The sequence below is a fragment of the Danio aesculapii genome, chromosome 6 (genome assembly GCF_903798145.1).
Source record: "Danio aesculapii chromosome 6, fDanAes4.1, whole genome shotgun sequence".
Lineage (NCBI taxonomy): Eukaryota > Metazoa > Chordata > Actinopteri > Cypriniformes > Danionidae > Danio > Danio aesculapii.
In genome coordinates this window covers 11,515,289-11,526,621 of record NC_079440.1, presented here as the reverse complement: position 1 = coordinate 11,526,621, position 11,333 = coordinate 11,515,289, and the positions used below count along the sequence as shown (strand labels likewise).

Below are 11,333 nucleotides of genomic sequence, written 5' to 3'. Positions count from 1 at the left end.
GGGGCTTTTTTCAGTTTATTGATGACAATTAGCATTTATACAATGTTATTATTATTAGCAATATTTATTACATGCATATTTTCATTTGTTTTAATAAAAACAAGGTTTGTCCACCTGTCGGGTTTTGGAGACGTATGCATCACCATATGGGGCATAAGAAGATGTGTGTTTAGATATAACCGGGTCTTTGACCACACTTCATTATTATTGTTCATTTATTCGTTTGCTGGAAATTAGAACTGAATTTAGAAATAGTTTTGAAACAAATCTTTGTGCTTAACAAACGAAATGAAATTTGTGGCCTAATGGATGTCTTCAGTGGAGAGAGTTTCCACCGTTTCCTTACTCCACAAAAGTAAAGGAGTAAAGAGTAAAAGTAAAGTAAAGAGGCCGAATGGAGGAGGCTCATTCTTCATCCTCGTGCTGTACATAGTCTGTTTAACTGTATTCTTGCTAGTGAAGCATTCAGTTTTTCCACTTACAAAGTCTGCTATGTAAATAGCAAATTCGCCACGCTGCGATGCAACTGACTCTTAAAGGGAATGGGAGACGAGACTCTGATTGGTTTCATGCACGCTATGCTCAAAACACAACCATAACTCATTAAGAGAATAAACACATGACAGATCATGCACCATGGCGCAAAGCATATTTTTACTCAGAAGAATATCCCAACAAAATTGCAAAAAAATTATCCCAAATAAATGCTTTTTAAAATCATCATCCTGAGTTTATGGTTTCGATAAGCAATAAGCAGTGCAACTGTTTTCAACATTGAAATAAATGTTTCTTACATATACATGCTGCCTTGGACAAATCAGAAGACTTCTATTTTCCAACATTTGAAAGGTTTTTAACTCCTTTGTAAAACCTCTTATTTGGCCTTTTTTCTTCAATCTAAACTGCTTCACCCTTGACTAACAGTTTTGTAAATCTCGCCAACTCAGCTAATGCACTTCCTTTAGCACAGTTTTTATTTTTTTTAAATATAGCAACTGTTGCCAGTTTGCAGCATGGGCAAACAAACTCTTCTTCAGGGTGCTCTGGTTTCCCCACAATCCAAAAACATGCGCTATAGGTGAACTGAATAAACTAAATTGGCCGTAGTGTATAGTGTGAGAATGAATGTGTATGGATGTTTCCAAGTACTGGGTTGCAGCTAGAAGGGGATCCGCTGTGTAAAACATATGCTGGAATAGTTGACAGTCCACTGAGATAGAGACCAAGCCAAAATAAAATGACTGAATGAATGATGCAATGATAATTTTCTAATATTAAACTGTAAAGGAATGCATATTATCAAAGGTATTCAACTTTTTTGATCTGCATCTTTCTTTATTGTTTGTCTTGTACTGTATTTAGTATAAAAGTGTGCCGTTTGTTTGTTTGCTGGATGAGTAACTTTTTCCTTTCTTTTTTCAGCTTGTGTTGAAAGACAACAAACAAAATGAATGAATCCATTCAACCTTTGCACCGGGTTTACTAAGTATCCTCAAAGTCAACATTAAGCAAACCCCAATCGCTTTTTCAGTGACTTAAATAATCCTCTTTCTTTTCATTAAACATTTTGTTTTGTAAAATTTTAATATTTCAATTATTTTTTACAATTACAATGTATGTTTAACATACATTACATATGCTAAATGCTGTAAAATTGCCTGCCATCACTAGCATTTATTTCATAAAATGTGTAAAAATTCACAGATCACTCTTAGTGGTTAATGTAAACATAATTAAAAATGCAGAGAATACTTTCACATAAAATTACATTTCTGATTTTTAGTCATCTAGACAAACTAATGTCTAAAAGTTATCTGAATTATCGGAGTTATGAATTAATTAAAATAATAATTTTATATATATATATATATATATATATATATATATATATATATATATATATATATATATATATATATATATATATATATATATATATATATATATAACATTGTTTTAGAACCGTAAAAACTGCAAAATGGTCATTTCCCCCTGGTTTTTATCCAGTGTATGAGTATGGTGGGATTCCTTTCACCCCTAAACCAGTCACCTGGAACAAGAAAACAGCATATAATGGTTCATTATGCATGATTAGCGATTCTGCTTTAAGCTTGATATAAAATAAATGATCTACCTTAAATGTGCAACCAGCCTCAGGTTGTTTAGCCAGTGCTTCAGCATCCATGCCTATATATGCTGAGGTGATGTACAGATCACTGTAGTCTTTCCCTCCAAAACAGCATGAAGTGATTCTCTCTGCTGGAAGCTTCACGGTTTGCAAACGCTTGCCTGAAAGGGGAAGTTCATCAATTACTAGGGGTGCAATGGGACATGCATTCATCCTGACATTTCCATCTTCCCAGTCTGCATGCAGACTTGATTGTTAATGTAAATTTAAAAAGCAGGAAAAGCAGAAATCAGTCACCAATTTGGTTTATTTGTATTTTTTTCGTTATTTTTTACTATGAAAAGAAATCGTACAATTTTATTCAACTCTGACTTTCTTATATTGTATTAATTTGACTAAACATTATATCAAAGATAAAGAACAACCAAAAATGATTGTGGTTATTAATATGGTAATCATTAATAACAGAATTTTTAACATTTTTTATAAAGTCAACAATTTGTCTTGAATTGATTTTTGTTCAATACACACATTCTATAGATTATATATGTTAAAGTCATAAGCATACTTAAGTAAAAGGTATGTATGTATCCTCCTTTTTTGTGATGTGAAATGTGATTTGAACCACAAGTTCTGTAATTTGTTAAACCACTTATAATCATCTGTACAATTGTAAAAAATAAACTCTAACCATCTTATGTTAGATGAGTATGTTTTGGAAACAGCTAAAAAATCCTTTGTATGGGTCACAATTATCTTTTTTTTCCTTTTATAGCTAAAATCATTATATCCTCTGTGGATATATTAAAACACAATTTTCGATTAGTAATATGCATTGCTAAACTTTAGATTTACACAAATTTAAAAGGCGATTTTCTCAATAGATTTTTTCAACTCTCAGATTCCAGATGTTCAAATCGTTGCATCTCAGATAAATATTGTCCAATCTTAAAAAACCATACACCAATGGAAAGCTTATACACTACCTGACAAAATTCTTGTGCCTATCAAAATTTCAGGAACAACAATTAATAACTTGACTTTGAGTTGATCATTTAGTATCAGAAATGGCTTATATAAAAGGCAGAGGCCTCTAGATTACGTTTATTTTACCAAAATAATATGATCATGCATTCATTATTAATTATTTAATTAAGACAGTAAGGTCTGACTTTTCTTAGACATTTGTCACTAAACATAAGTAATGTATAGTATAGCATATAGTCATGGTGCAGTGAAAAAATAATTAATATTGTGTTTGACTCCCATGACTGGCTAGGAGGACTGCATCCATACATCTCTGCAATGACTCAAATAACTTATTAATAGTCATCTGGAATGGCAAAGAAAGCATTATTGCATGACTCCCAGAGTTCATCAAGATTTTTTGGATTCATCTTCAATGCCACCTCCTTCATCTTACCCCAGACATGCTCAATAATGTTCATGTCTGGTGACTGGGCTGACCAATCCTGGAGTACCTTGACCTTCTTTGCTTTCAGGAACTTTAATTTGGAGGCTAAAGTATGAGAAGGAGCGCTATCCTGCTGAAGAATTTGCCCTCTCCTGTGGTTTGTAATGTAATAGATAGCACAAATGTCTTGATACCTCAGGCTGTTGATGTTGCCATCTACTCTGCAGATCTCTCGCACACCCCCACACTGAATGTAACCCCAAACCATGATTTTTCCTTCACCAAACTTGACTGATTTCTGTGAGAATCTTGGGTCCATGTGGGTTTCAATAGGTCTTCTGCAGTATTTGTGATGATTGGGATGCAGTTCAACTGATAATTCATCAGAAAAATCTACCTAATGCAACTCTTCCAAATGATCAACTAGAAGTCAAGTTATTATTTGTTGCTCTTTTAAAACTGACACTTATGATTGGTTTTGTGGTCCAGCATCAAATTTAATTGCTTTATCTTTGCTACACTGAATGTTAATAATATTCATATATAAAACACTTACAAACTCACTCACCTGTTTGAGGGTCGATCCGCAACACTCTTCCTCCATTGAAGCAGGCGACCCACAGCTTGCCTTCTGTGTCTATGCACATACCGTCTGGTATGCCTTCATCTTTCTCCATCTTGTAAACCGTCCTGCGGTTAGCTTAAAAACAAACAAAAAAAACAAATAAATAAATACAGCGATTTTACAAACCATGCAACATTTACATTTAAAGGGGACCCATTACGCCTCTTTTAACAAGATCTAAAACAAATCTCTGATGTTCCTAGAGTGTGTATGTGAAGTTTCAGCTCAAAATACAGCACAAGAAATTTTTTATGACTCTTTGAAACTGCCCCTTTTAGCCTTTGATCCAAATTATGCAGTTTTGATGACTGTTGCTTTAAATTTAAATGAAGTTGTGCACCCAACCGTATTTTAAAAAGAATGCTACAAACCCATACTAAATCTGAACATTTATAATGCCTCTTAATTGCTGACATTATCTTCAGCATGTATGGTGTGAGGACTCTAATGGCAGACGGCTGCTTCTCATCCAGGGCTGTATAAGCTAATGATGAAGAGATCATCACTAATGGGCAGGGTTTTCCCCCTCTGATAACATGTACAAAATGTCAATCAAAGTGTTTCTGCAGACTGTTTTTAATCAAGTGTGATTATAAAAAATAGAATTAATTATTTTTTATTATTAGAGTCTGGTTATATTCACACACTGTTCCCACACAACTGTGTTTAAACACCTTATAAAAGTGATTTTTGCATAATAGGTCCCCTTTAGGACCAGAATCAAATGCAAAACTCTCACATAACCCTCCAGTTTGGATGTCATAGTCAAAGGCCTCCACCATAAATGCCAGACTGTCGATGTAGTAGAAGACTCGATGATCCAGAGACCAGTCCAAACCATTGGAGAGGTGCACTTGGTCAAAATGGCGGACGACAGAGTGGTCAGGTTGAAGGTTGTACAGGGCTGCATCCACCACATCAGGCTTCATGTCCATACACATGGTACCTGGATAAAGTAAAGCAGGACTGGGAGTGTCCACACGGGAATTCAAATGGAATATTTACTATGTTAAAGGAATACTCCACATTTTTTGGAATTAAGCTCATTTTACAAATCACCTAAAGTTAAACAGTTGAATTTTGATAATTTTTGAATGTATTCAGCTGTAGTGTTGCACGAAAATTATCAAAATTTTGACTTCGATACGATACCTAAATTAAATATCACAATACCGATACTAAATCGGTACCACAGCAAACTTTTTTTTTTCGAAATATTATTTATTAATAAACATTCAGCGTTTGCTGTCAGCTGAAATGGAGTAGAACCATTTTTAAAAAGTAAAACAAATATAGAAATAAAAACTAATTTTGTCAGCAATCCAGCCAAGCTGTTTTAACATAAGTAAAATAGTTGCAGCTTTGTTTTAAAAAAAACTATAGACCGAAGTGCACATCACTTTTTTTAGTCTGGTTCTCAAGGAACCTGAAGATGTTGCTTGGTCCTCACTGTTCATGACACAGTGATCCTGTCATATTCATATATAATTACATATTTTTATAATAATATAGGGGTGAATAAGAAGAGTTAAGCTTTAAATAAGTAAAATTATCAAAATAAGATTTTTTTTTTCCCTCAATGCAAATGGTTTAATCTAATTCACTTGAACCAGAAGTTTCTGAGACTAATATTTCAGTATGTTGATGCACTTCCAACTGAAACAAATTATTGAGAAGGGGAGGAGCTTTTTTTTGTGCTTCATTCCCTAGTAGCAAACTAATGGTAAGAGGGTTGCGGTTAAGAATATTGTGGCTGAAGCCATCAAAAAAAAGAATAACCACCAATGCAAATAATCAGACTCTGATTGGGTTTGATTTGATTACCAAAAACGTTTTTTTCAGTGGATTAGTTTGTACAAATAAATTGTTCACCTAAAAAATAATGATGTCCAGCAAAATAAACATTGTAACCTTTTTTTTTCACACAGACTTTAAAGAAGACTTTTAGCTTTAGATTTATAAAATGTAACAAACTGCGAGTCAAAAAAATAGCACTAGTAGGCAAAACAAAAGTAATCCAGTGGTAACTAATGATATATTGATGTTCTAATGATATAATGAGTTCTTATGAATCTAAACACAATACATTTTCACTTTTAGGTGAAGTGTCCTTTTAGAGTCTATTAGAAACTATTTGATGATCAACAGACAATATAAAAGTGCATATGCAGAGTGACAATACGCTCATGGTAACATGATTTTCTCCCGCAGTACCTGCAAAAAACCTTCCAGCTGGATCTACTTTTCCATCGTTGAAGCGGGTGTTTGGTTTCTCATTCACTTCGGCAACAGCTGTAATTGACCGCTTTTCCCAGTCAACAAAAGCGAATCGAGTTCCTTCTGCGATGACGTAACCCCCAGCCTGCCGTGGAACCACACAGCCGACCAGTTTCTCTGTTCAAAAAGAAGATACTTGAATTCAACAGGAGGGCCGTTTATAAACCAAAATTAAATACCAGCGAATTCAATGACTACATTAAATCTGAATAGAAGTCTTGTATTGAAAGTAAGGGTATAGAAAGTCTGGGCTGTTGTCTGAGACAATGTGGAACCTCAATGTCTAATCATTACCACGTTGCAAAATATCTAAAAATATGAAAGACCTTTTGGTATAAAATAGTGATTGAAATAAAAAACATAACTCAAGAAGAACTACACTCACCGGCTACTTTATTAGGTACACCTTACCAGTACCAGGTTGGACCCCGTTTTGCCTTCAGAACTGCTTTAATTCTTCGTGGCATAGATTCAACAATGTACTGGAAACATTCCTCAGAGATTTTGGTCCATATTGACATGATAGCATCACGCAGTTGCAGCAGATTTGTCAGCTGCACATCCATGATGTGAATCTCCCATTCCATCACATCCCAAAGGTGCTCCATTGGATTGAGTCTGGTGACTGTGGGGGCCATTTGAGTACAGTGAACTCATTGTCATGTTTAAGAAACCAGTCTGAGAGGATTCGTGCTTCATGACATGGTCAGAGATGTATAGTAACGAAGTAGAACTACTTCACTACTGTACTTAAGTACTAAAAGGCAGTATCTGTACTTTACTGGAGTATTGTTTTTTTCTCCTACTTCCACTTTTACTTAAGTACATATTTTCGATGAGTTTAATACTTTTACTCCGATAGATTTTTTATGAGCTGCATCGTTACTCGTTACTAGAGGTGTCAAAATGGTCGATATCGGTTCAGTAATAGATCATAACGGGTTATTACGTACTGACGTCATTTATCTCCTATGTGCGGTGTCGCAATACTATGGCGAAGGACGGAGGCGCGAGGGCGAGTGAAGGCGGCACAGCACACAAGCCGCTATTTCACTACTACAGAGAAATGTTGTGAGACTCCATCTCTGCCTCTCTCACTTTGGACATTTGACCCGCTGGCCTGTTTGTTTGTGAGGTAACTTTTTATCTCCTCTTGGCTGTTAAAGCGATACTTGTGGATCCAGACCTGGGCGTGTATGAGGTGCAAGTTTTCTCCACTGTGTCTATTATAGATTACCTGTGATAACCGCGTATTATACATACATAGACTGTAACCGCGGCTGTTCTTCCCGCCATCAGTGAACAACGCTTTCATTTCTAAAGCCGATAGCAGCCCTTTCTGTTGAGAAGGTGAAGACAATAACCAATCAAAGGGGTGTAAGACCTCGCCTGTCAGCGTTTAAAAAGCATGCGGGAGAATATTTACATTAGTTTATTTGCTATAAATGCTCAATGCTGTCTTCTGTGCATGAGTTTTGTTTGATACATTCAGAAAGAGTGTTTTCTTTGAGCGGGTCAAATTAAGGGTACAGTTCATATATATTACTGCTGTTTTAAAGGACACAATTTTATTACAAGTAACCATTTAACTGTCACACCAAGAAAAAAAACAATAGAATTTTTTTATTTATTGCATTTCTTAACTCCTAATGTCGCTAGTTAACACAATCAATACATTTTCCCCCAACACATCCCATAATTTCTAAAATATCAGCCTCTACCAAATGGTTGAGATGTTGGTTTATGGTAAAAGTACCAGAATGAATAAATATACTATAAAAATATGAAGTTTAAGACCAATTTAATTAAAACATAATAAAAATGAAACATTTTTGAATACTTAATCATAGCCATAAGCCATAAAATATTTCAGATTTTCATTTAACACAGTAATATACACGTTTTCTTTTTTTTTACAATAAAATCAAAATCAAGTGAATTAGAACGTTCGTTTACAGCGTTTACAACCAGTAAATTGTGCTCCGAAAATGGGTTTCAATAGCGTTTTGAGTGGATTATGGACTTTGAAAGGTGTGTGTTAAAGCTGTTATAATCTGTCAGATCTGTGGTGAGAGAAAAACAGTATTGTAAGTCATGTTTCTTTTCGTTCTGCTTAATGACGTGCCCCCCAAAAAAGAGATTTAAAATAAACAAAACAATATGATGTCTTTTGACTGCATTCTTTAATAACTACATTACACAATACTTGTACTTTTACTTTCAGTATTTGAGTAGTAAATTTTGAAATAAACTACTTGCAATACTTAAGTACAAAAAATGTTGAATACTTTAGTACTTCCACTTAAGTATGGTGCTTAAAGAGCACTTTTACTTCTACTCAAGTCACTTTTTGATAGAGCACTTGTACTTTTACTTAAGTCTGGGTCTCTAGTACTTTATACATCTCTGGACATGGTGCGTTATCCTGCTGGAAGTAGCCATCAGAAGATGGGTACACTGTGGTTATAAAGGGATGGACATGGTCAGCAACAATACTCAGGTAGGCTGTGGCATTGACACAATGTTTAATTGGTACTAATGGGCCCAAAGTGTGCCAAGAAAATATCCCCCACACCATTACATCACCACCACCAGCCTGAACCGTTGATACAAGGCAGGATGGATCAATGCTTTCATGTTGTTGATGCCAAATTCTGACCCTAACATCCGAATGTCGCAGCAGAAATTGAGACTTATCAGACCAGGCAACGTTTTTTCTAATCTTCTATTGCCCAATTTTGATGAGCCTGTGTGCATTGTAGCCTCAGTTTCCTGTTCTTAGCTGACAGGAGTCTGCATTGAGTTGCTGCCATGTGATTGGCTGATTAGAGATTTGCGTTAATGAGCAGTTGGACAGGTGTACCTAATAAAGTGGCCGGTGAGTGTATATCATTCACTCAATTCTTTATACCTTGGGAAATGCGAGAAATTGCTAAAGCCAATGTTAAATACTTAATACAAATACTTTTAGCAAGTGACAGAAATGGTATAACATGAAATGGTTTCAGGTTGATCATTCAACAAGATCCCAATGGATAGGAATTGTAAAGAAAATCCACAGTATGCAAAGACTCACGTTTAAATTAAGACAAAAATTTGTCGCAAGTATTGTAAAAGAATAGTACGATATGGCAAAGAATATGTGAAAATGTGCATCAAATGTATTGTGATTTGATATTGTAACTCCTGTGCTAACCGCTTTGTTCCCTTTTTTCTAAAATAAAAAAGTATACTCCCACTAAACATGTTTCCTTGCCTACCTGTGCCAATACTCTCTATTTGTTTGGTCAGAGAGCTCCACCGGCTGACCTTTTGACCTGTGATATCAACGTACAGCAAAGAGGAGTCCTTCTCCTCCCAGACTGGACTCTCACCGACTTCATTCTTTTCTTTGATAACACATTCGACTTTTATTGATGACATGACCTGAAGCACACAAATAGTTCACGTAAAGGTATGATGATGTCCTGAAATAAACTTAGTCACAAAAAAAACAAAGTAATTTTTTTTTAAAAAATGGTTTAGAAAAAGAAGCATGATACAGTGAGGAAAATTAGAACACGTCATAATTTTTCTCAGAAAACATATTTCTAAAGTTGCCGTTGACTTTAAATTTTTGTTTTGGTAAAAACAAAAACATTCCATATATGCAAAGAAAACAAATCTAATTAGTTTACAAATTAAGTTATGCGTAATAAAAGCAAATGACACAGGGAAAAAGTATTGAACACATGAAGAAAGGGAGGTGTAGAAAGGTAGGGAAAGCCCAGACAGCAGCTTGAATCTCTCAGTAGTTCTTCAGCAACCCTCTGCCCAGAATAACAAGACTTTTATCAGGTAGTGTATTGAAAGTGTATAATTTCCTAACCACTATATGCACCATAAGGGAGTATTTTACTGAATTCTTGCCTGATTGTAATAGCAGAAACTTCAAAATGACAAGTGACGTTACATTACATCTTGAAATGTGGCATCATCATCTTCATCATCAATATATGCATCTCAATGAATGGATGTCATCAATTTAAAATAACTGACAGCTTGTTGTTGTCAAACTGGTTCCCCAAGAAGACAGTCCCGCCATTGGTTAAACTAAACAAGCTGACAGACAGTATGGCTGACAGTACAATACAAGTTTTTTCTTTAGCAAAATGTAAAATGATTTTTAATCAGCTATTAATAACAATGTAAATTGTGGGTATTTGGTATATAAAAACACTAAGCCCCTCCTACCTCTTCAGTCATGACTCATGAGCTAACTTAGTAAATAAAGTTAATATTCGACAAGTGAATGAATGACAATACTATGTGACTCAAGTGTTTATCTCCAACTATCATTTGACACTTAGTGACGAAGAAATGTCAAATGAAACTGACAATACAAACACATCTGTAGGCAGCATGTCTGTCACAAATCATTGTTCAGTCACATTTGATGATTGTGTAACACGCTCGTGTCAAAAAAAAAACAACAACAAAAATGAGTGTCATGTCATTAAAATTACACTGAAACGCAGAAGCGAGGTGTAACGCATAGGGTTCATTTCTGGTAAGCGAAGTTAACGTTACATCAACTAAAGGAAACAACCAAAACAGGAACAATCAGCATATTTTGTGCTCAGTCCTCTGGAAGCGCTGAACTACAACTATCACGTGATAAGTTAAACAAGTCAGTCATGAATCTTTCTGAAAAGAATTGCGTGTTGGACGTCGTGCTGCCAACAAATCAAAAGTTTATGTGGTTTTACCTTTTAAAAGTTTATCCTATTTTCCTCTCGGTATCCGTGCAAAAAGTTTCACACTTTGCAAAGTTCCTCTGCAACCGTGGTGTTTGTGTGTGTGTGGAGAATAATGCGAGAGTGCAAAAGAGCGCCCGTTGTGGTCACCAA

General features: G+C 35.1%; 1 protein-coding gene across 2 annotated transcripts; it reads right to left on the bottom strand.

The window, feature by feature from the left end:
- Window positions 1-1,950: 1,950 nt before the first annotated feature.
- rgn (regucalcin) lies at window positions 1,951-11,310 on the bottom strand. Of its 2 annotated transcripts, none has more exons than XM_056459515.1 (7): window positions 11,193-11,310; window positions 9,705-9,911; window positions 6,382-6,561; window positions 4,907-5,113; window positions 4,111-4,242; window positions 2,135-2,289; window positions 1,951-2,050 (listed from the first exon to the last, which is right to left on the bottom strand). In XM_056459515.1, exons 2-7 carry the CDS (start codon window positions 9,865-9,867, stop codon window positions 2,000-2,002), a joined length of 888 nt encoding a protein of 295 aa, XP_056315490.1. In that variant the 5' UTR covers window positions 9,868-9,911; window positions 11,193-11,310; the 3' UTR covers window positions 1,951-1,999. The 2 variants fall into 2 exon arrangements, with proteins under 2 accessions (XP_056315490.1, XP_056315489.1); XM_056459514.1 differs by having other exon boundaries at window positions 9,705-9,870.
- Window positions 11,311-11,333: the final 23 nt, after the last annotated feature.

What these genes read in the sequence shown, in the direction of transcription:
- rgn (XM_056459515.1), bottom strand. Translation starts at nt 9,867, where the DNA reads ATGTCATCAATAAAAGTCGAATGTGTTATCAAAGAAAAGAATGAAGTC. An exon ending in CATCCAAACTGGAGGGTTAT is followed by an intron (nt 4,243 to 4,906) that starts GTGAGAGTTTTG and finishes TTTGTTTTTAAG; the next exon opens with CTAACCGCAGGACGGTTTAC. An exon ending in AGGCTGGTTGCACATTTAAG is followed by an intron (nt 2,051 to 2,134) that starts GTAGATCATTTA and finishes TTCTTGTTCCAG; the next exon opens with GTGACTGGTTTAGGGGTGAA.